This window comes from Amblyomma americanum, chromosome 4 (genome assembly GCF_052857255.1).
Source record: "Amblyomma americanum isolate KBUSLIRL-KWMA chromosome 4, ASM5285725v1, whole genome shotgun sequence".
NCBI lineage: Eukaryota > Metazoa > Arthropoda > Arachnida > Ixodida > Ixodidae > Amblyomma > Amblyomma americanum.
Window position 1 is genome coordinate 76,700,044 of NC_135500.1, and position 23,720 is coordinate 76,723,763.

Below are 23,720 nucleotides of genomic sequence, written 5' to 3' on the forward strand. Positions count from 1 at the left end.
TCCAACGATATATGAGACAGATACTGCGCCATTTCGTTTCCCCAAAAGCCAATTATTTATTAACGCGACAGCGTTAAGCAGCTCGTGTCGCAGAAAAGCCGCTGTCATCGGCGTCGGCCGTGAGCTAAAAATCCCTCTTCCTCCTCCTCCTCCTCCTCCTCCTCCTCCTCGCAATGTATGCCACTGCCCCAACAGATAGCGCGCGACGACAGCGCAAGGAAAGGAAGGGACGCCTGTCACATATTTCGGTGGAGAACCCGTACCGCGCTGCAAGTTAAGGGAAATGAAATGAAAATTGGTTTTAAGGAAAGGAAGTGAGGCCTGCCTCACATATCTCTGTGGACACCCGAACCGTGCCGTAAGGAAAAGAAAATGAAATGAAAATTGATTTTATGTAAAGAAAGTGACGCGTCTGACATCTCGTTAGGGCGCAGTGGGGCCTTGCGGGCACGCAGAAATCACGCGGTAAGCGGCGACCAACGCAGCGCACATCCAAAGCGCGTTCACGACGAAGCTTGCGGCTTGCTGTCCGTTCCTTGGGCGCGGAAGCTATGCTAGCCTTCGTGGCATCGGGTCTGTCGAGAAAGATGTGCCGACAAACTACGACTGCAACTTGAGTTTTACGCGTTTCGGCAAGGCGCCTGACAGCGCTTTACGTGATTTGCCGCTCCGCACGTCCGTTTCACCGTACGTAGCAGAGCGATTTGTCTAAAGGGCAAGGCGTCGCGCGGAACGGGCGGTGGCGTTCCGTGGACTTTCTGGCAGTGCTGCAACACGCTGTCGCGTTCCACTCTTTAAGGCGAAGCTTAAGCGTCCTCCAACTTTTTTTATTCACATATTCCAGGGAGACCTCATACCCATCCTGGAGATGTGGTGCGGCGGTTAAGTAACGCGCCATTGCCTTGCGATGGCAGGTGCTGCCATCGGTGGGGCCTGTCAGACCCAGGTTGCTCTTCCCGAGGAACCTCTTGCGGCCAATCATTAATTTAACTGCCACCTCCCAGGGTAGGCAGTTCGCTCACAATCCGGTGGGCAGACTTTGATTACGCCACAAGGTAACGTGACCTAGGATTACGTTACCGCATCACGTGACCGGCTCAATTTTTTCAAGAGTGTTAGCCCTTATGTTTCTCGATTTCTTGGGGTCTGCTACCACCTCCCTTCGGCGTGAAATTTTCGGAATCAAAGCAATTCAAGGTGGCGGCCCCCATAGCAAATCGATATAGGAAACCAATTGGTGGTTCATTGGTGACGTAATTAGTATATGGAATTGCTGACTGATTGGTGATGCCACGGATATATCTAATTGGTGACGTCTCTTATAAATCGAAGACGTCGGCCAATAATTGTAATTAATTGATGGCATCATCAATTATTGGCGCCTTTCATAGCCTGAGTTGCTTTGGGACGTTAAAGCCCCATAAACCAAACCATTAATTAATCCAAGATGGCGGCAGCTAACGCTCGTTACTTCAACGCCTTCCAGGCGGTGGCGGCATTTTTTTTCGACCATGGCGAGTTGCGCGAGGCTGAGCCGACTCTTATTCCGGGTTGGCCACAGGGCAGCCACCCTATCCCGATATTTGACACAGCCCCTAACAAATCAGCAGAGAAGGGAATGGAAAGAGGTGCTCGCGCTGTTGGCTTCTGTCATGTATGTCATAAGGAGCCCCCCTTTCCAATCCCTTGTCTGCTGAACACTTCATCGAGGGACTCGAATCACGTGGTATTGATGCCGCAGTTAGCATTAGAGGGGTATCGCACTGCTTCCGTCCTCGACGTTAGGCTACGCTCCTAAGTGGCAGTCGCGCTAGTACAGGAGGTACTACGTGCACAGCTATGGATGAGGCTGGCGCTGGTGAACACTCTCGTGGTTTGATTACTCTACACATAAATACGAACGAAAGCAGAAGATTGTACAGCCGTAGCCGTAGCTCAGTTATTATAGCACCGGACGTGAAATTCGGAGGTCGTGGGTGCGGAGCCCACCGGCAGGATGTGGTTTTTTCTTCTTTTATTTGTATCCGATTGATGAAAACTAAAAATTGAAATAAAGACTTCTCCTATGCTCCATGATTTCGGTGGCTGTTGGTTTTCGTTAAGCACCTAACAAACGAAGATGGCGCATGCGAATTCCTTCTAACCCAGTAAAAGGCATCCTTTAAGTGCTACGAGGCGCAGAGCCGGATTTGAATTGATCCTAAATGCTTTCAGCTGCCGCCACAGATAACGGCGCATGCTGGAGACGGCTTCGGACAGTCAGCCCGATGAACAAAGCAGACAGAGGCCACAATTTGAGAGCACGACGATAATGCAGAGATGACGTCGCACTCCCATTGTTTCTTTGTGCTTTCTCTCTCCGCTTCCCTTCTTTCGTTTGAATACGGTAGTGGACATTTTCTCTAATTCACGACTCCTGTCGTACTCACTTGTGTGAGCTGTCTTAATGCCAGCATCGCATCGAGACGTCATATTCGCAGTTAGTGTTCCCATGTATGCTCCAGGAACATATAAGAACACTGGTCATGGTTAAGTAGCTACACCATCTGAAACCATTGCTGCGAAACGAATAGCCGGCGGATACGCCAGCCATACTGTCTCGACCGACATGGCGCATTTAACAACGTGGCCCATGCTGCCATCTACGCTGGCCTTAACTACATTTATTGCGGCTTCAATACCTATTCGTACCTAAGCAGCCTCCTCTCGTCTTGTACCGCAACCCTCGTCTTCTGTTTTGAGCAATCCCCCTCCTACACCTTGGGAAGTTTTGGCACTCCCTAAGGCTCTGTCCTTACGGCATTCCTCTTTAACAAGGCTATGATGCCCATACCTACTTCCCTTCGTTCCACTCTCTCCCTCAATTTCTCTCTTCACATCGATGACATTACCCTCTGGGTATCCGGAGGCTCTGATAGTCACATCGAAGATACCCTTCAAACAGCTGCAAATATGGTAGTAGAGCTTGCTACCGCAGTGAACCTACGCTGTGCTGCTACAAGGACTGAACTCCTGCTCTTTCTCTCGCACCGTCGTTATCAAGACTCCCCCTCTATCTCTGTTCCTGTTAATGATCACTTCATCCAAAAGGCCTCTCAAATTGGGGTACTTTTCATTCAAGCCAACCCACCGACACGCATACTCTTCAAACCTTTCCTACAGCTGTCGATCACACCCACCGCCTAATAGCGGGCGTGTTCAACAAGCACGGAGGTCTCAGTGAATCGGAACTTCGTCTTGTCCAGGCCGTCGTCCTGAGCAGACGTACTCACTACCGTACCTTCGCCTCTCCCGTGCTGAAATCGACGCCGCGGTCATTCTTCTCCGTTGTGTCTATAAATACACATCCAACGAAAGACTTCATACCGCCATCCTCAGCACCCTCCCTGAGAGTAGAGGCTCGTCGTCGCTCACGGTATGCCCGTATTGCTCGTATCACCACTGACAGGGATATACTTCAATCCCTACCCATCGACTTTATCTCGGTTACTCAGTCCAAGCACACTATCCCCTGCCAATTAAATCAAAACCTACACAGCCCCCTTTACCCAACAATATGCACATTGTTTTCAATCGACAACGATGAAAAAAACGGGAGGAAGCTCTTCATAAAGGCCTTTCCAACGCCAGGGATTTGCTTTAGGTTGAAATCGATGCGGCTAAATATCCCTCTGACCTCCCTTGTGCCGTTTCAGCACTTCATTCCCGCGGCTGCCCTAAAACTGCTGCCACCATACACACCTCCTCTTCGGAGGAGAGAGAGACGGTCGCACAGATGCAAACAATGTGCGGATAGTGGGTCACTAGACCATATTATTTGGAAATGTGAGCAGAGTCCAAGAAGGATATCGGGGATAACAGCCAAGACAGCATGGGAGACCCTTCTGCTGAGCAGAATCAACTCAAAGTAGCCCGACTGGCCGAGCATGCCGCCAGGAACCAAGAGCTCCCGGCATGCAACTAAGCTGACCACCGGAACTCTGGGGCCCTGCCCCAGGTCTTAGGCGCGGTCTATTCTGCTGAACAAAATAAAGTTTACTCTCTCTCTCTCTCTATCTCTCCAGGAGTGCAAATTTCAACGGTGGCGTCTTTAAAGGGGTAAGATCGGTTGGAGTGGACGTTTTTCGCAACCGGCTCAATGTTGACATCAGAAACAGGCCACGCTGGAGTGGGCAGAAGTGGCACAGGACTAGGCAAGGTGGTAAGGGGTAATGATGATTCGTCCCCTACAAGTGAAGACGGCAACTTGAGTAGCGATGGAATACCAGGTGCAGGAGGTGCTGAGGAGAAGCTTTTGAGGTGGAAGGGCCGGCGAAACAGCAGAGGCATTCCTAGCGGTATGTGATCTTGCCATGTCATAATTACTGTTTATGTACGTCGGCCAATCTGAGGAAGTCCAGTGCGTCTCACGGAATGAACGTTGGCATTGTGAACGCAACGTCGGAGGAATCGTCCTGGGAGAGAGAGAGAACAACTTTATTTATTTGCCACTTGAGGGTTGGGAGTTAGGGCAGGTGGACTGAATGTGGCCCAAAGTGGGGGCGACGTCTTGAGCCCACGAGACGAGTGCGAGTTGTGTATTCTTGCCTGGTCCTGCAAGAAGTTGGATCCAACCCTACGCGGAGGGAGCTGGCAGTAATGTTTGTGGGGGCGGATTACCCTCGCATCCCCAAATGATGTGTGCCTGAGTGGCAGACACTTCGTGGTCGCAATTAGGACAGATGCGGTCGCATTCCCCGTCAATGATGAAGTATAGTTTAGAATGACTATGAATTGAATTGGTCTGCAATCTGCGAAGCATGGTGGCTTGCGTTCGGTCGAGGACGGGGTGGGGAGGCGAGTACACGCGTCTTGTCTCCTTGTAGAAGTTGGTGATTTCCTCTTAAGATAGGGGGGCCTCGGAGAGAGCATCCGGGTTCGTTAAGCCTTGGGGAAAATGGTCCACCCCTTCATTCCAAGAGTTCCTCACGTGCGCAGGTGCAGACACTAAGCCTACAGTGCGGTCGAGAGTGCAGCCGCGGAGGATTTCTGCGGCAGGTAGACAAATTGAGTACATCGAAAAATTTTGAATGGCTCGTTTAGAGCCACTGAGAATCGTGCGTGTGCGGGGATCTGCGATGTAGAGCGCGACCGCGAACTCTTCGGCAGCGGTGGGGGAGTGTGCGCACTGTGGCGGTGTTGATGAGGGTAGTGGTTGGCGTGGCTACGCAGGCCCCGTATGTGTTGGAGTCGCATTTCGCCGCGTCCACGTACATGGTGTGTTCATCGGCGGAGTACGTGTCGTCGACAGCCTGGGCCTTGAGTTGGCGGCACGTATCGTGGCGGCCGGGCAACATGTTCTTGGCCATGGGTTTGACGATTAGTCGACTATAGACTCCAGTTGGAAGCGGAGAAGTGGGGCGGATGTCACCTGTAGGGTTGATGTTAAGACGGTCAAGAATGTAACAACCGTGTTTGGCTTGAGAGAGGCGGTGTATCTAGGCAGTCTTGTGTGCTTCGATAAGCTCTGTGAAGGTGTTGTATACCCGGAGCTGGAGGAGACGGTGCGTGGTGGCGAACTGGGGCAGTCCCTTTGCCGCCTTGTACGCTGAGCGGATGACGCTGTTTACCGCGTCTTCATCTTTGCGGCGCAGGTGGTACTAGGGGTATGAGTAGACAATCTTACTAAGAAGCAAAGCTTGTGTGAGGCTGCAGAGGTTGGTCTCCCGCATGCCTCTGCGGCTAGTGGCCTTGCGGCGCATGAGGCGGTTGATCTGGTGGGCGGTCGTTCGGAAGCGTTGGATGGCTTTCGAGTTCTGCGTGTTGTTCTGGGCCAGTATACCAAACACGCAAATAGTCTGTACGGGAGGTATGAGGTGGTCGCCGATGTCGAGTGTGATCGCCTCTTGGAGTTCGGGGACTGGTCGGCGAACCCGCCTATCCCGGATGACTAACAGTTCGGATTTGGTGGGCGAGCAACCGAGACCGTTTGCCTGCGCGAAAACGCGGACGGTGTCGATTGACTGTATCTCCCTGTCCGAGCCAGAGTTAGTCCAGAGAGTGATATCGTCGCCGTGTAGTGACTGATGTGGGGTACGGTGTCCACAAGTTAGGGGAGGCCTCGAATAGTGATGTTAAAGAGGAACGGGGACAAGACTGCTCCCTTTAGTGTCTCCTGGGTTCCCATGGTGATTTAGTCGCTGCAGAGGTCCCCAGTGTGTTCTGCAGTGCGGTTGTGGAAAAAGTTGGCAATATGGTTGTAGGTGCGAGTGCCTACATTCATCTTTGAGAGGTTGGTCAGTATAGATGCGTCCGACACGTTGTCGAACGCCTTACTGGCGTCGAGGCCGAGAATGGTACGTGTGGCCCGGATGGGATCCGTCTCGAGTATGTCGTGTTCTATCCGCCACATTATGTCCTGGATGGAGAGTGCAGTCCGGAAACCAATCATGGTGGGCGGAGGAAGTTCTTTTCTACGTGGGTGTGATGTCTGTGTAGAATTACGTCCTCCATAACATTCCCCAGGCAAGACGTGAGCGAGTTGGACCGGAGGTTACCCAGCTCGAGTCGTTCGCCTGGTTTGGGTATGAAGATCATCTTGGCATGCTTCCAGGAGTCTGGACGGCGACCTTCATGCCACTATTTGTTGAAAAGGTCCGCAAGTGCTTCGACCGAATGGTCGTCGAGGTTGAAAGCGGCCCTCGCTCTTGCTCTGACCACTCCCGATATTACCAGCATTGTCAATGACTCTAAATCAGCCATCCACAATTTCGGATCGGATATTCCGTCCAGCCCGGTTCCCTCTTAAAACACTCTTCAACCCACTCTATAAACCTTCTTTGGACCCCCTCAAACGTAAGCCTAGCTGGTAACGAGGTGACTCATGCCTTCGCCCGAGGTTTCACTGTGCGGGCGCTGGCCATAAAGTCCGCCTTCGACCACGTGGTTCCGCTTACTGAACGGGACCACTTCCTCTGCTTTACATGATATAAGTCACTATTAATGTCTCAGTCCTCTTGTATACAACGCCTGCCACACCGAAAAACATCTCGGTATCGCGGGATTCTGTGGAGTCAGCTTCGGACTTGCACTTTTCCCACTCCTAGCTTCCCCCACCTCATCCAGCCAGCTATCTATCCCTCCTCAGCCTGTAATTTCTGCTCGGCCATAGCCAACCTCGACCGCGTCATTTGGAGCATTGTTCGTGACCCCCATCAAAATCCCTGAATATTAATTCAAAGGAGCAGTAGGAGGCTGCCCAGCGCCTGATCTCCAGGACAAGATCCTGGATTGGGCTCAAAGGGCAGCGGAGGCCTGCCCAGAATAGGGCTTCGCGCCCTCCCCAGCTGCCCCCTTCCATGATAAATAAAGTTGGCACTCACTCACTCACTCACGCACTCACTCACTCACTCAAGCGGAACGCGTTCGATAGCGTTGTGCGTACATAGTATGACGTGACCACAGATTCAAGTCACAACGCAACGTTTCGGTTGCACCTAAAAGCTCCACCGGTATGAAGCATTAGTCGCACAGTGTTATCCGGGTAGTCGGATCTTCTGCCTGCTCAAGTTCACGGTATGTTGCTATCAAGACGCGACAGCGCATTTCGGTTCTTTTCTTCGCGCATACGCTGTCTCCTACTTGATCACTTTCGTTAGGTGGTGGGCAGCCAATAAAAAAACAAATTGAAATTCCCTGACCGGCATCACTGTATGCTTCGAATGCCAAGTGTAGCTGCTTAGCAGATGTATTTTGACGTACGTGATGAGCGTCTGCAGGAGGGGTACCCACTCGTCCATGTAGGTGCCGGCGCCGCGGGGATGAAGGCCCAGCATCGTGTACGACTTCTGAGTACTGTAGGTGCCGTTGAACGCGTGCAGGATCATCTGAAGGTCACGGAACCCCTGCACCGAAGACACGGCACTGAGTGGAAACCGCGCAGGGGATTATGAAAAAGCCGTAGTTGCGTCTCTGCGCCAGAGGCCGATGTAAAGGGTGGACTGACCGCTCCCATTAAGAAACAATATATTTTTTTTACCGAGGAGCCACATCGACTTACCATTAATTGAGCAGATAAAGTTGCAAATAACTGCATGGTTAGGAGAGAGGGGCATGTGGTACCGCCCTTCTCCACTTCGTCCTCTCCCATCAACCGCCTCTTCGACGAGTTGCCCTTAAGATTCGAACCTGCGCTACGGGCGCCTAAACCCTTTCACGGAAGTGCAGGGAAAAATGTGCAAAAGAGCTGAGCAGCTGGGTTATCTACTACTTTGTAACAAGGCTATGTGGTATGCTCCAAGGGTAGATTTATTGGTAACTTTCACAGGGCAGTATTTTATGGTGGCGTCATATCTGGCAGAGTCATTGAGAAGGACCTCTCTAACGTATGCAAGAGAAGAGCGAATTCTGCATCGCTTGGCAGCAACCTTGAGTACTTTGAGATGGGTGGGGATGAGGCCGCGCACAAATGCCGGGTCACCGTCGACGAAGTTGACGCCGTGGTGCTTGACGTGTAACTTCCACAGTGCCACGACGGCGCGGATTCCCGTATCTTCAGAGAGGTCCTTCATCGTCGTCTCTCCATACCTGCGGAGAACAAGGCAGGGCCTGACCGGTGATGTGAACCGACCGACAGCTGGCATGCTCAAAAAAGTTTTTTCCGTCGTAATGTTATCGCAGCGGTGGCCTCGTGGTTTGAACATCAGCTTCATATGCGGGAGGTAAAGAGTTCGATCCCTAGTGGCTCGAACGCCAGCCGCCGGTTTTCAATGGGTACAAGCTGGACCATGTCACGTGCTCTACACTTCTAGGGTGAAATGGTTGGCAAAATTGGGTCTCGGAATCCATCTCTAGAAGAACAAATAAATTATCCGGGACGCTGTTATGCCTGGACGCCCCTGCGGCATTGCAATCAAATCCTCTTCACCGCCATCAGCCACCGTGGTTACCATTTCCACGCTAAACTCCAAATCTAGTTCATTTCTGTCGCCGCTTCGCCCTCTGATAGCTGACGGAGGCAATAATAATCGAGCGGGGTATACGCGCTCGATTTAGCTTCCGCTTCAGTGACATAATTCGCTAGGGGTGCGCAAATACTCGAAAACTTCGAATAGCAAATCGATTATCCTCTAAGTCGATTATTTCAATGCATCAAATAGGGCGCGTTAAAATAATTTTAAACGAATCGAATATGTTCTATACGTTACGAATACTATTGAATAACTGGAACGAAGTTCGAATAAGGCCCGCCGTATTTATATTCAACGGCTGTTCCGATAACAGGACCGACACCAACTCCGGGTACCATCCTGTCGCGATCAGTATGCGTGGGATGGTGGGATGAAGTGTTCAACGACGAGATGCAGTTCATTCGTGGGGTGGCGATAAAAACACCCACACATGACTCTAGCCCTGGACGACATGGTAGGGCTTGTGCAAGTTCAGCAAACCCTGCCTTGATGCCCAACCTCGCAGGCCAAGGCTCATACGCTGCTGTCGTACGCTCCAGTTTCTCTTTCGAGAAGAAGAGCGAAATTCAGTTGTCGTATACGTGTCATTTGACGGCCATACAAAGTTATACTGACCTCGTGTTGCGACCCCTTAGTGGAGGCTAGTGTAGCGCCTTTTAATTATAACACCGTACCGCAGCACCTGCACCGGCGCTTCAAAGTTTTTCACGATTGCTCGGTTTTTACTAATATTCGCGTAAGTAGCGATTATTCGTAATAATATTCGATTCGTATTCAGTTCAATTTTCTCAATATTTGATTGTAATTCGATTTGTTGTTTATCTACATTACTCGCATTAGATTCGATCTGGAAAAAGTAATATTCCCACAGCCCTAACATTTGCTCTTCTTTTCCACTGGCAGCTTCCGGAAACAGCGATATTTGATGATGATGATGATGATGATCAATTTTTTTGGCGATGGCGCATCTGTGCCAAAGAGCGCTATTGACCAATGTGTTTTTCAGTGCGTCAGAACTCAGAAACAGATCTCTCCGATGTTTGTTTGTTCGAAGCCTCTCTCCGCGACCTTGAGATTGCTCGGCAGGAGCAAACTAGGTCCCACACGCCCCACCGGTGGCAGCACTTGCCAGCGCAATGCGGTGATGCATCGCTTAACCGCTGCACCACTGCGCCGGGTGTGGTGGAGCCCCGGCGATCTATGAATATATATAAAGTAGAAAATGACCAATTCCGCATACACGAGCATTGCTCAATTAATGCACTCGCGCCATACCAATAAGTCACCGATTTATGTCTGAAGCTTGCTTGACATTGAAAACAGAGCTTGGAACCGCAACTGAAATGAAAATTGAAGTGCTTGCGCACTTAACTCTAATTTGGCCTAACGGCGTTGAATCGTCCGCCATCTTTTTCATACACTCGAGTTTCAGGGGGAGGGGGCAGATACCGATTTCGCGAGCATTTCGGCCTGAATAAGGCAAGCACCAGGCCAGGAGAAAGATTGTACACACTGTACCACAGGTGTGTATCCGGTGTCACTGGCGATGGAACCCCGCACCTTCGGCATGCGAGGCTGATGCTCAAACCACCTAGAGGCTACCACTCCGGCATAACAGCGAATATTTGATAGCAACCGCTCCAACATTACTCGTGTCCAATCAGGTAGGCAGCAAGGGTGCAGCGTCTGTAGAGATGTACCGCACTTCCAATTGCTTGTCCACCCTCCGCTTCGCAAATCCTTCCCGGACACGCATTAGACTCGCAAGTAGAAGCGCTGTAATGGCAAGCACTGCGGGACATAACATGCCCGTAGCCGGTGCTCGACTTCTCTGCAAGCCCTCAGTAATGAGGGCGTATTACCTGTCGCATAACTAAGCTCTTTAAATTTTAACGGCAACTGTTTCCCGATTTGTCTGCATGATTCCTGTTGCAATATGCTGTAGATTTGAGCAGCCAACTCTTGCAGGCTTTGTACCGGAACAGTTATCTTCTACAATTAGCTCACCACGACCAACAAAGATGTTTTTGACGCAAAATAAGCGACAAAAACATGCACGCCACCATAGTTGCCACCGCTGCTTGCAGTAAACGCTTCGTTTCCGACGAAGCTAATTCCGCAGAAACATCGCGACGCCGATTTGCCTCACACTGCACTTCATCCGACAGTTGCGATAAGTGTGTCGAAAACCCGCTCACGTGTCTTGGCTACTACCTGCCGCGATGGCTCGTTGTGGTTAAAGCGCTCTTTTATACTGAGCAGGAGTACCCGCGGGTGCGAACCGGACCGCGGCGGCCGCGTTTCGATGCTGGCGAAACGCATAAGGCGCCCGTAGGCTGTGCGATGTCAGTGCACGTTAAAGATCCCTAGGGGTCGAAATTTCTCCGGAGCCCTCCCTGTCTTCCTTCTTTCACTTCCTACATTATCCCTTCCTTACGGGGCGGTTCGGTTGTCCACCGAGATATGTGCACCATTTACTGCGCTATTTATTTTCCTCAAAAACCAATTTTCAATTTCGTGATTAGTAGAATCTCTCCTCGTCGCTATCTCACGGCTTGAACACAGCTGCCGTTTAATCCAATGAGCAAGGTAGGTAGGTGAAACCTTTATTGATGAGCCTTATGGATGAGACACTGCCTAGGGTTGGTCTGGCTCTTGATCCCGGGTGGTGGCCAACAGTCCATTTCGTGCGGCGACCACTCCAGCCCACTCTACCAGCCGCCTTTGTGAGGCTGGTTCGGAGCTGGAGACCGCGATCTCCAAACCCTCTTTGTCCGTGAGGTTCCAGCGAGATGGTGGTTGGAATTCTCGGCAGAGATATAAAATGTGGTCAAAGTTGGCTCTCGGAACCCCACAAAGAGAGCATTCGGGTCTTTATTGGCCTGGATGGATAAGGGCTAACAAAGCCGGTGAAGGGAATGTGCGAGCCTGGAGCTGTCTCTAGGTAGTTTGTCGTTCTTTCGAGAGGGAGATGTGTGGGGGGGGGGGATATACAAGCCTTTGCTCCCTGTAATGGAGGGTTATTTCATGATAGGAGACGAGCCGGTCCCTAGCGCTAGCCCGGTCTACGGTGTGCCCTACTCGGTTGACGTACGCTCGAGCAAGAGAGTAGGCCCCTTCGTTGCCGGGGTTGCCTGCGTGGGCTGGCACCCAAACAATTTGAACTGGTTGGGGTTCTGTGGAGCAAACATTGAGAATTTTTCGGGTGGTAGAATGAATCTGTCCCCGTGCAAAATTCGTGATTGCTGTTTTAGAGTCACTCAGAATGAGTGTGGCAGCGGATGAGGAAATGGCAAACGCTATGGCTGCTGCTTCGGCTTCAAGTGAAGTTGTTGCCTTAATCGAGCACGAGGCTATGTGTTTGAGGTCATGCGATGCTACAGTGATGACGTAGGCCGAATTGTGGGTCTACTCTGCCGCGTCTACGTAGACCGCGTCCTTGTCGTTTGTATGAGCTTTGTGTAAAGCCTTGGCACGAGCTTCGCGTCTGGCCTGGTTGTGAACTGGGTGTACGTTTTTGGGCAGAGGGTGAACTATGAGTCTGTCCCTGATATGTGTTGGGATAGCGTGGGTGTTGTTGGGGGATGGATCTGCTGGCTGGATCTTTAGAGAGGTGAGAATGTGTCTACCTGTAGCAAAGGACAAGAGTCTCAGTATCGCTCGGATGAAGCGAGCGAAGCTGCACATCAAAGCTTGCGGCTTCGTTTTGTATCCGCCCGCGGCGATAACTTACTGTTTAATGCAATGACACTCGTTTCGATGGCTTGAAGTCCAACCAATGTGTTCAAAACGTGAAGATAAATTAGGCGTTACAATTTACCCCTTATAAGCAGCAATAGGTAACATTCTGCCCTTCATCGCACTGGTTTAGTGCGAAAAAGTGCCTGGTTTCTTTAGGTGCTAAACATGGTAGGTGGCATCTTTTAAAGGGACTAACTGAAATCGGTCTGTGTCTAGAGGGCACCACGTTCTAATCACCAATACACAGCTCTCACTGAAAACCGACCTTCTCAAGGCTAGAAAAGTCGCAAAACTTAAATGCAGGTGCCGCCATGACCGGCCGATTTCGAAGGTGAAATGCATGCGTCGACATCTTTTTTGCGGATCATAGAGGCTACGCTACCCTCTCATTCAATTCAAAGCAGCGACAAATTTTCTAAGCGATAAATGCGTCTTTTGCTGCAGGAGACACTTAAACATACATAGAATATGTGACGGAATTAGTTTTTACTCAGCACATTACTTCCATGGAGCTGTCCTCATAGTTCTCTTAACAGCATTACTTTGAACGGCACAAAGCGTGGCCGCTTCCCATAGCCTTGTAATATACATTGCACCCGGCATTTGGTTTAAAGAATTAGGTATGAAAAATATTTCCTGTACCGCTTCGAAGCACAAGTCGGTACTTCAACTACTGTAACATGCATCCACATGTTTGTCCAGGAAGCAGCGTAACTTCCAACGGTAGCCTAACGTATACTAAGGTTCTGCTGCTGTGTTATTATATTGCAAATAATGTAGGAGTAATTACTCATTAGCATCCACCCAAGAGCAGGCATACGGCTAAATATGAAATACATGCAGCTTCCACAGAGACTTCACAGTTTAAAAAAAAGTTCGTCCTGGACCCCGGACCACGGCGAATTTTCGTTCATTTTGGTTGAGCTTTCTTGCAAACGTCGGGTGGCATGGTTCACCTCAAGCTCAGTAGGCTAAGCTTCACCATAACCTACTGATTAGGGTGAACAAGCTTCAGCTTATTCACCTCAATTCAGAAGGTTGAGCTTAAACCGACCACCTTGATAACAGAAGGTATCAGTGACTGTAAATGAGTGGGCGAGGAAGTAACTAAAAAATGAGCAACCAAGTGCGTGAGTGAATGCTTAATGAGGGAGGATGATATACGAACGATCACGGTCAATTGTCAGAAATGTGAAACAGCGACGTATCCGCACAGCGCATTCCACTCAGCGCTACTGCTTGCTGCGACCGCCGCAGACAGTGCGCCTGCGCAGGCCGCCTCGAGGCGCCAGTTGCACCCGCAGCTGGACTGCTCCCGCCAGCTAAGCGATGCAGCATGCGGTCCGCGCCCATTTTGAGACAATTAATCTTCGGACTGCTCCTAACAGAAAGCTCTCGCTATTGCTTCCACAGTGATGGAGCCATGTGCACACAAGTGCATAATGGCGTGCATGAAACGCAATTAGAAAGGCGCGTACGCTATGCTAAAACGCCGTATTGATTTGGACCGCACTCCAAGGGAGCTAGACGTCGCTGCAGACACCCACTCGTCGTCCACGGAGACACCCATGAGGGTGCGCCTGGCGACGGTAGCGGCTGCGGCGATCTTGGCGGCACAGCGACTCTTCTCCCACTTGGCCAGCGGCACGCGCTTGCCGTCCAGGTGGTAGAAGAGGAAGTCGCACAGGCCGTCGTGCGGGAAACGCGCGTGCCGCTTTCCCGCCTCCACGCAGTGGTACGCGCACAGCAGGGGCCGCTCTGGCATCGGTGGACCCACGATGTCTGCGCGCGTGCACCAGCACTCAGACGCGCGCCTTCATCTACACTGTTAACTGGGACGTGCAGTCGCTCACCCTCCGGTCCAATCAGGATAATCGGTGTGGCTGAGATGGTAGATTCTGTACCTGCGTGTAACAAGGGAAAGAAAACAGGGCCATCAGAGCTAACCCTCATTAGGAGCTGAGAAATTGCTAAATTCGCTTAACTTCTAGGGCTGTTCTTATCTATCTGTTCTTCTGGACTATCTGTTCTTAGTTGCAAATAGGTTCCAGCTATCTCCACACATCGTAGGTTCCGCATCGAGCTTTATTGCAGGAACTCATTTAACGGCTGCACCTTCGCCTCCTCTTTACTGCTCATTTTTGTACGTCTGGTTGCACAAACAAATGCGAAAAGGAAAGTCGTGCTGCAGGGTACAGCTTAGGTGGGATTCGAACCAAAACCTCTTCGATGAGCAACTGAGAGGGGACTTCGTTGGCACTTCTAATCCCTTGGCTATCATCGCCTTTCTGTTTCTCAAGGTCTGCAGCTCAACAAAATGTTTTTTTTTATGTATGGATTAAGAGGGTTTAATGCCCCATAGCAACTCAGGCTAACAGGGACGCCGTACTGAAGGATTCCAGATAATTTCGGCCACCTGAGGTCCTTTAACGTGCACTGACATCGCACAGTGCACGGGACTTGTAGCATTTCGCCTCCATCGAGATGCGGCCGCCGCGGCCGAGATCGAACCCGTGAGCTCCGGCCGGACGCGCTAACTGAGCCACCGCAGCGGGTTCATGTGTAGTTTAGTCGCCGCTTTCGAAGTAGTCCAAGTGGCGGAAAAGAAAAACGTAAAACAGATCCCATTGAATACAAGGCGGCCATCATCAAAGCATTTGGTCTGGCGGTCGTATTCGCCCCAAGTCAATTCTGTCGTGCGAAGAAATGTTGTGGCCCATGTGCTCACTAGCTGTGCGGCGAAGCCAACCGAAACAGGTGCTATCGCGGAAACCACCGCTGCTCGCCGCCCTCTTTTACAGCAGCAGGTCTAGGCTTCAGAATGTATAAAAGAAAGCTAAATATTCTAGATAATTCTGCCGATTCTCCACGACATAATTTATTTAAAGTCCCTTTGATAGGCTGTGAATATCATACGGGTTGCGGAAGACACGTAAGCGCGTTGGCAAGGCACATACATGTACGGCGTACTAAATGCCGGCTCCGTTGTCTCCGCTATACGTAAAGGCAATGAACCTGCTGTGATGCGACAGGTCGCATATCGCTTTAACGAATCAGATGGTATAACGAAGAAATCGCCGGGCCTCTTAAGACTTCGATATACCAAGTTCAGCTACCAAGAACAGAATGACGTTGCGCGCTTGAAAAAATGTGACAAAGTACCGAATTTCACATACTACGCTGCTTTGATTTATTACTGCTTTTGTTTCTTATTTTGGCATAAATAATAGTGTAAATAAAATATATATTCGATTCAGCATTTCCTCTTTATAATCGAAATGGCGCTGGTCTAATGCGATTAAAACGTGTACGGCTCCCTTTTTTAAATTTCTCGGAAGATCTCTCTGAAGACAGCGCACATTCAGTTCAGTTCAGTTCAGTTCAGTTTTATTCCTTAAAGGCCAGACGTACCTCCAGACGTACCAACCTCGAGCAAGAATCTTGTCATCTTGTCTTGGGCTTCAAAATTACCCGAGATTGCGCGAGTTAATCAGATAATTTCGGAGGAGCTTCGCGCAAGCAGCAGCCAATGGGAGCAGGCGTCATCACAACCTGCCGTGGCAGTCGGCCTTTAAGTTAATCATTGGTGGCGAGAGGTTGCTCGGGAAGAACAACACGGGTCGCACAATCCCTACCGGTGGCTGTGGCAGGAACAGCCACCTGTCAATGCAGTGGCGTATCGCTTAACCGCTGTGCCAGTGCGCTGCTGATAGTCGTATGAGGAGCCGCCGCGAGCTGTGTTAAGTAGAGAACGACGAATTCTGCATGTATGGACATTAACCAAATAAAGCTGTCGCTCCATACCCTCAAGGCTGAGCATAGGTTTACCCTCCAATTGAAGAATCAATACCTTCTTTCGAACGTCGACTCGGTTTAACTACGTTAAACCCATTCCACTTGTCTAAACGTAGGCGCCATGGACGCCTGAGCGCAGCTTTATATTGTGGGGTTTTGATTGTAAAACATTTTATTTGTTAGAAAGAGCTTGGTGCTAAGACGTTGCGTTAACTGGTCGAAAGTACGTAGCCCTCGACGACTTTGTGAGCCCACTCCCCCGCCAAAGACTGCGTTCTGGGGTCAGAGCTAGCCAGCACGGCCTCCCACCGCTCGAGAGAAGGAGCGGTAACTAGGTCACCCTGAGGTGGCTCTATTTTACAATCCCACAGGATGTGATCGTAGTTGACTCGATGGCCACAGTGTTTACAAGTCAGTTGTATAGATCCGGATAAATTTGCGCGCGGAGTGATGGGGTGCGTATCGATCTCGCCTGTAGACGATGCCACGTAGCCTCTTGTTCTTTAGTCACGCTTTTGTCCGGAGGGGGGAAAGCTCTTCTCTCTAGATTAAAATGATTGGCGAGATCATGATATGTGATCATGGAGTACTTCGTGAAATTCAGAGAGCCAGGCTCATGCACTGCCCGGTCGACGAAACCTCGGGCTTTATTGTGGGCTGCTTCGTTCCCCGGATTCCCCGTTTGGACTGGGACCTATATCAGTTCGGAATAATTTGGTGAGAATTTTTGGGGTTCTACGGCCCCTTTTTATCCATTTGAACTGCGCGTGCTGGCTGTGAGCCTTCTAGGTGCACACCGGTGCAGGGCAACTGCGCATGACCGAATTGTTGCTCGCTAGATATGGCATGTGATCTCTGCGGCGATGACTTGGTAAGGACGGCGAAACCAGCGCGCGGGAGGATTCCGGCGGGAGCACTTCTGGGGCGTTGTCACGGTATCGGCAGATGTCAGCATGTATACACGGACGGGCCGGCACCTTAGCAGGAAGAGAGAAGACGGAATAGCTGTTTTGCGTGAGTGGCAGCTATGCGAGCTGCCTGGTTTCTTGTACCGCTTCCAGCCCACTTAATCTGTGCCACTTCATCCATTATCCCGTGTGTTTGTTTTGCCGCGCTCAGGCGTTAGGGGTCGTTTTCTTGTTGTCCGAGCATTGCGCTCTCGAGAACCTAGACCGCATGCTATGCTCCGCCCCTGCGTTCCCTGTTGCTCCCTTTCGAAAGCGTTGGTTTGGACCGCAATAAACCGTTGTCTATACTATGCCGGCTGTGGGTGTGTCACTCGTCGGGCGGGACCATGGATCGCGTACCCCATTGCCTAGAAGGTGAGGCCTTCAATATAGAAGCACGAATGCATTGGCCTGCGTCACATGTTCATTAAGGTGCAGGCTCCTCATTTCTCCTTCCATGTTTATTAATGAGAAGGTGTTATATGGCTGATTGGCAACGAAACGCGGCGTTGTTGATCGCAAAAATGTTCACAAAAATCCCAGGTTACGTCACTATGATAGCAAATAAAAATAAAATTTCTTCCCAAGGTGCGGGGAATTGAAACCCGGACTGTCGGATCGCGAAACGACCGCGCAACCTATAGGCCACAAAAATCGCGTTGCTTCCGATAGAACAAAGAGCATATGCGTTGCCTTACGACTGTATGCTAATGATTAGGTGTGCCATTAGGAAGTAAGAGCAAAAAGAATTTGAGGACGATTACGCTACTACCTAATGAGAAATTTTAGCGCAGCCCAGTCTGCCGCAGCGGCGCGAACGGCAGGGTCATCTCGGCGACAGCGCTGAGCCTCTGTTCGGGCAGTTCGTTTAGCAGCAGCGGGAGACGAAGCAATGCTACCGGTTGCGCCGCTCATTCTTCAGAAAGAAATGGCTGAAACTATTTTGTGTATTTGTAAGCAGAGTGTTTATACTAGGAAGGCAACACTCAGTGGCGTGGCCGACGCGGACAGTTTATCGCCTGCAGCAGATTTCACAGCACCGCCCGCCAACGGAGCGGAGCTTGGGCGCAAGTGCGAGGACGCAGCGTGTGGGTGCGTGTGCCGCTGCAGAGAGAACCTTCCCTCCCCTAGCGGCCCTACCTTCTCTCAAGCCTGGACTCCATGTACGCGAAAACTCACGCGAACGCGAAGGCGACGGCGGCAACCGACTAGCGACGCCGTCGCGCGAAGCGAAAATGCAGGTGTCGTTGCCGTGTCGCTCGGATCTGCACCCACAGAAAATTTCGCTCGTCGCCCGGACGTCCCCCACACTACAGGCCAACCACAGCCCCCCAAAGCCGTTTCCGGTTTGTCTACGGTTTCTCACGGGTACATTTCACGAAACCCGTCCGTCGTCTTGATCATCGCCACCGTCGATAAAATATTTGGTTTTGTAGCTGAGAGGCAGACCCGCATGATCTAAATAATTAAAATAATCTACTTGTTGGTTGCGGAGGGCTAACAGCATTTGGAGCGGGCTACGCGAGCGGGCGTACTGCAGGGAGAGATGCGTGTCGAGCCGCGGGTACCGGCGCTCGATCCACCGTGCCGCTGCGCTCCAACTGTGCAGAAACACTCACGGCGCGCATTCTCACTGGTAAATTATAGTTTGCTCACTTACAATCAAACTGCGGTGACAGTTTATGGGAGTGTTTTACTAAGCCGGAGTGCACAGGCACCGAACGAAAGCACACCTCCCCCGTGAACCCGTGATGTGACTTCGTCTCCGTAAGCACGCTTTGGCTATCTCTACTGCCGCTACAGCGCTGCCGTAGAGGAAATATTCCTTTGGACCTGACTATCAGGCACACTCACAAAATTTTAAGGGAGAGAACAGGTTACGGGTGTGTTTCTAAGCTTGAGTGCGCAAAGCACGGATCGAGTCCGCTGCGCACGTCGCGGGTTCGCGTCGCCTGCCGCCCTCGCTTGCATGGAGGTTGCCCACAAGCGACGGAGCGAACGCCAGCCGTCGCCACCGCCATCGCGTTGGCGTGAGTTTTCGCGTACTTGGAGTCCAGGTGTCACGCACTGGCGATGGACGACGGCAGCGCGCCCAAAGCCCCTGGGCTCGTCCGTGCAACTACTCTGGCGCCATCTGTTAGCGAGCAACAGTGATCTCGTTCGCTCGGTTACGCCAACGACGGCGACGCGGCTCAACCCACTAACAGGCGCTTAACAGCTGCTCTATGAAACTGAAAATTGAAAGAAGAAATCAAAACAATGCTTTCTCCTTCAAAGCACGTCAGTAGTCGTAAGTTCCCCCGTAATTTTTTATTTCACAATGCTGCAGGCAGCGCCGCTGCCCAGACTAGAGAGGTTACGGTAAGAGAGTCTTCACTCAGCGCTTAATCATAGCCTCATCAGTACATTCAACTACAGATGGAAGCAGACAGTTCGATTTATCGATGGTGGGTAGAAAGGACAATTTTTGACATAGTTTGCTGCACTAAAGGTACGGGAGCACTGCTTTGGAGTGGTTAAGGCGTGGGTATCATTTCGGTGAAAGAAGCAAACTTTCTCACTTTGTATGTAAATATGCTTTCTCATGGTAGATATAAGGGTCCCCGAAAAGGGTGTTTGAGGTTGTCTATAAATTGCTGCTGTAAGACTGGACACGGGCTTTAGAATCTTCAGAGGCTGGCGCTCAACGAAGAAGACGACGAGAAGCGCCGAACTTTGCGAAGCTCGAGCGCCGAACACTCCGAAGCTCGAGCGCCGAACACTCCGAAGCTCGAGCGCCGAACGCTCGGTCGCTCGTGCGTGCTCTGGACTAAACGCGGACTCTGTTTTGTGCCTGGACGGTTCGGCTGGTTGTTCGTGACGCTGTGCTTATTACTGTGCTGTGCTCTTATTACTGGGGTGTGTGTGCTGTATTAGTAGTGTGCTGTGTTCTTATTACAAGTGGTGGAGGTGCCAACGATCCCTTGCCCTGGCGCTTCGCACCCGCGCATTGACTACCACCTCTGCAATGCCTGAGACCGTCACCCAAACCGCTTCACCGCTTCCGTCGGCTGTCTTCTGTTCCGGTGCCGCGCGGCAGCGTGACCCGGCCATCTACAGCGGCACAGATGACACGGATGTGGAGGATTGGTTGGCCTCCTATGAACGCGTAAGCGCATACAAGTGGGACGATAGCGTCAAGCTCACCAACGTTATCTTTTGTCAGAGCGACGTAGCCAATCTCTGGTTTCGAAACCACGAGGCTGACATCTCAAGCTGGGCAGCTCTAAAAACCAGTCTGACCGAAGTCTGGCCGTTGTTACGTTTCGCCTACGACGCGCGGTATAGCCGGCGCGGATGCAACAGACGCCGGGGCTTTGTTCAAAGTGGCGGTCATTTTGGCCCGTGCAGCGCTGCCGCAACGCCTCCCGCCAAGCGCGTCCAGGCAGGTTTCAATGCCACGTGTCTTATTGTGTGCGTGTGTGTGTGTGTGTTGGTGCCCACGCTTGTCAAAGCGCGGCAGCTGGGTCCCCAACTGGGAGGCGAGGAGGTCTGACCGGCGCCGGCCCGGCGGACGCGTCACTTCTCGTCTCAACGTCTCCGTGCGTCGCCGTCTCGTGCGCATCATCCCGAGCCGTTCCTTCTTGCCCTCGACTCCGAGAGTATAAAGGCAGCTGCCCCGGACGCCAAGAGATTTCTTCCGTCGATTTCTTCCGTCGAGTAACGTGGTCGCCCGTTTCTCCACTTCGGTCGGCCTGACCGGCTGCTCTTTTGCGATGCTAGAATAAACAAGTTGTTCTTTTGGCAGTCGACTCATCCTTTGCCAGGACCTTCGGATGTTTCCAGCTGCGCCCCAGGCCGCCAAGCCAACGTTACACTTGGGGCTTGCGACCCATTTGCAACAACTGGTTGCCAGCGGTGAGATCGCGACAACGGAGGGCAGCAGCGAAGATATGCGGTCAACTGTATGCTGAGCAGCACAACGACCATCCGGGAGCAGTGCAACGAGCCCTGTGTGATGACTGGTTGCCTGCAGCGGAACGATTGCGCTGAATTCTTGGCTGCGAGGTTTGGGGAGTGCGGGACTTTCTTCTGAGTTTTGCCAGGCTTTTGTTAGTGTCAGAAACAGAGCTGGTAATTGTGGTTGGCGTTGCTGCCGGGTTAGTTTGCGGCAAGACAATAGTAGGCAGTAGAAAAAGCAGCATTCGGAGCAGCCATGGATTGGAAGTCGTTGCGCAAACCGAAATTGCTGGAGCTTGCAAGAGAGTTGGGTCTGGATGTCTCAGACAAACTCAGAAAACCAGAACTGCTAAGGGCTATTCTTGAGTTGGAGGCTGAGGATGACGAGCTGTCGGAATGCCTTGAGACCATTGAGGAGAGGGCAAAAAGACAGGAGCGCGAACGTAAAGATCAAAAAGAGAAAGACGAGCGCGAACGTAAAGAACAAAAAGATAAAGAGAAAGAAGAGCGCGACCGTCAACACGCTTTGGAAATGAAGCGTCTCGAGGTAGAGATGGAACGCGCTCGTAATGGAAGTCAGGCACACGGTGCAGGAGAACGAGTATCGTTCAAAATGACTGACCTGATGCGGCCGTTTAAGCTTGGAGAGGACATTGGTTTGTTGCTGGTTAACTTTGAGCGAACTTGCGAGAAGCAGGGATTCTCTCGGGAAACGTGGCCACAGCGCTTGCTCACTTTGTTACCCGGCGAGGCGGCCGACGTAGTCGCTCGCTTGAAGAGAGAGGAGGCAGAGGATTTCGACCAAGTGAAATCGAGTCTGCTAAAAAAGTACAGGCTGTCAGCGGAGGCGTTCCGTCGGAAGTTTCGGGAAAATGAAAAAGGCAGAAGTGAGTCATATACAGAGTTTGCCTACAGGCTTATGTCAAACATGCAGGAGTGGCTCAAAGAAGAGAAAGCGTTTGGTGACCACGAGAAAATTCTGCAGTGTTTCGGGCTGGAACAGTTTTATAGTCGGTTGCCTGAAAACGTGTGGTACTGGGTCTTGGATAGGCCAGACGTTAGTACAGTGGCTAAAGCCGCCGAGCTAGCCGAGGAGTTTGTGACGCGTCGGGCTCGCGGAGCTAAGGACGGTCAAAAGGGTGAATTTGGCTCCAAGTCTGAGAGGCCGAAGTTCACACCCATGAGAGAAAGGGGGGACACACGTAGTGCGGATGCGAGTGAAAGCAGTCCGACCGAACGTAAAGAGACGGCGGCAGCCGAAGCCGAACGCAGAAAGCGGTTCGAGACGAGGCAAGCGCGCGTGTCTTATACGTGCCAGAAGCCGGGTCACTTTTCGGCGCAGTGTCCAGAAACAAAAACAAAAGTCGTGTTTTTGTCATTCTGCAGCACTTCCGAGAACATGAAGCTTCTCGAGCCTTACATTCGAGACTTCCTCGTTAACGGGAAAGAGTGCCGAGTGCTTCGTGATTCCGCAGCTACAATGGATGTAGTTCACCCCTCTTACGTAGAACCCGATATGTTCACGGGCGAGTGCGCATGGATCAAGCAAGCCGTGGAAGCTCATAGCGTGTGTCTGCCCGTAGCAAAAGTGCTTATTGAAGGACCTTTCGGAGCACTTGAGGCGGAGGCCGCAGTGTCATCTATGCTGCCCCCCCCCCCCCAGTACCCGTACCTATTTTCGAATAGGTCCGATCACCTCCTGCGCGAGAAGGGGCTTTTGTTTGGTGAGGCTAGCGTTCAGGCCTTAACCAGATCGAGAGTTCGGGAGCTCGCTGCAAAGGCGGTAGTTGCGGGGCCGACGTTGTCGAACAATGAGAAAGGGTCGGAGGCGCAGCAAGCTGATATTCAGAGCACGTCCGAACTGAATAAAATTGAGCCTGTAGCGTTGAAGACACCAGGTACTGGAGAGGAAATGCCCGACGCGGGAAAGTTAGAAGAGCTATCTGCAGATTTGCTCATCGCGCCTACGTCAGATGGACTTAATAGGTTGCTAAAAGTCAGCCGGTCGGCTTTGATAGCCGAGCAAAAAAAGGATGGCAGCCTAGAAAACATGCGCTGCAGTGTCAAGGAAGGTATCGCCAAGAAAAATGCTCGTTTTGCGGAAAGAGGTGGGGTCCTGTACCGGAAGTATCTAGACCGCAGGGGAGTGGAGTTCGATCAGCTGATCGTGCCTCAGTGCTACCGTCAGGATCTGTTGCGCTTGTCGCATGGGGGTTCGTGGTCCGGACACCTAGGAGTTAAGAAGACTAAGGACCGTCTCTTGCAAGAGTACTATTGGCCAGGGTGTTTTCGTGACGCAGAACACTTTGTGAGGACATGTGACACCTGTCAGCGGGTTGGCAAACCAGGG

At 51.5% G+C, this 23,720-nt stretch overlaps 1 protein-coding gene across 1 annotated transcript in view; it reads right to left on the reverse strand.

Annotated features, from left to right (window-relative positions):
• LOC144130190 (uncharacterized) overlaps nt 1-23,720 on the reverse strand; it is a 103,965-nt gene that overhangs the window by 58,954 nt on the left and 21,291 nt on the right. The window contains exons 2-5 of the mRNA XM_077664183.1: nt 14,543-14,593; nt 14,237-14,471; nt 8,406-8,565; nt 7,741-7,883 (exon numbers count right to left, since the gene is read on the reverse strand). Coding sequence (XP_077520309.1) covers nt 7,741-7,883; nt 8,406-8,565; nt 14,237-14,454 — 521 coding nt within the window. The 5' untranslated portion in view covers nt 14,455-14,471; nt 14,543-14,593. The remainder of the gene's footprint in view (nt 1-7,740; nt 7,884-8,405; nt 8,566-14,236; nt 14,472-14,542; nt 14,594-23,720) is intronic.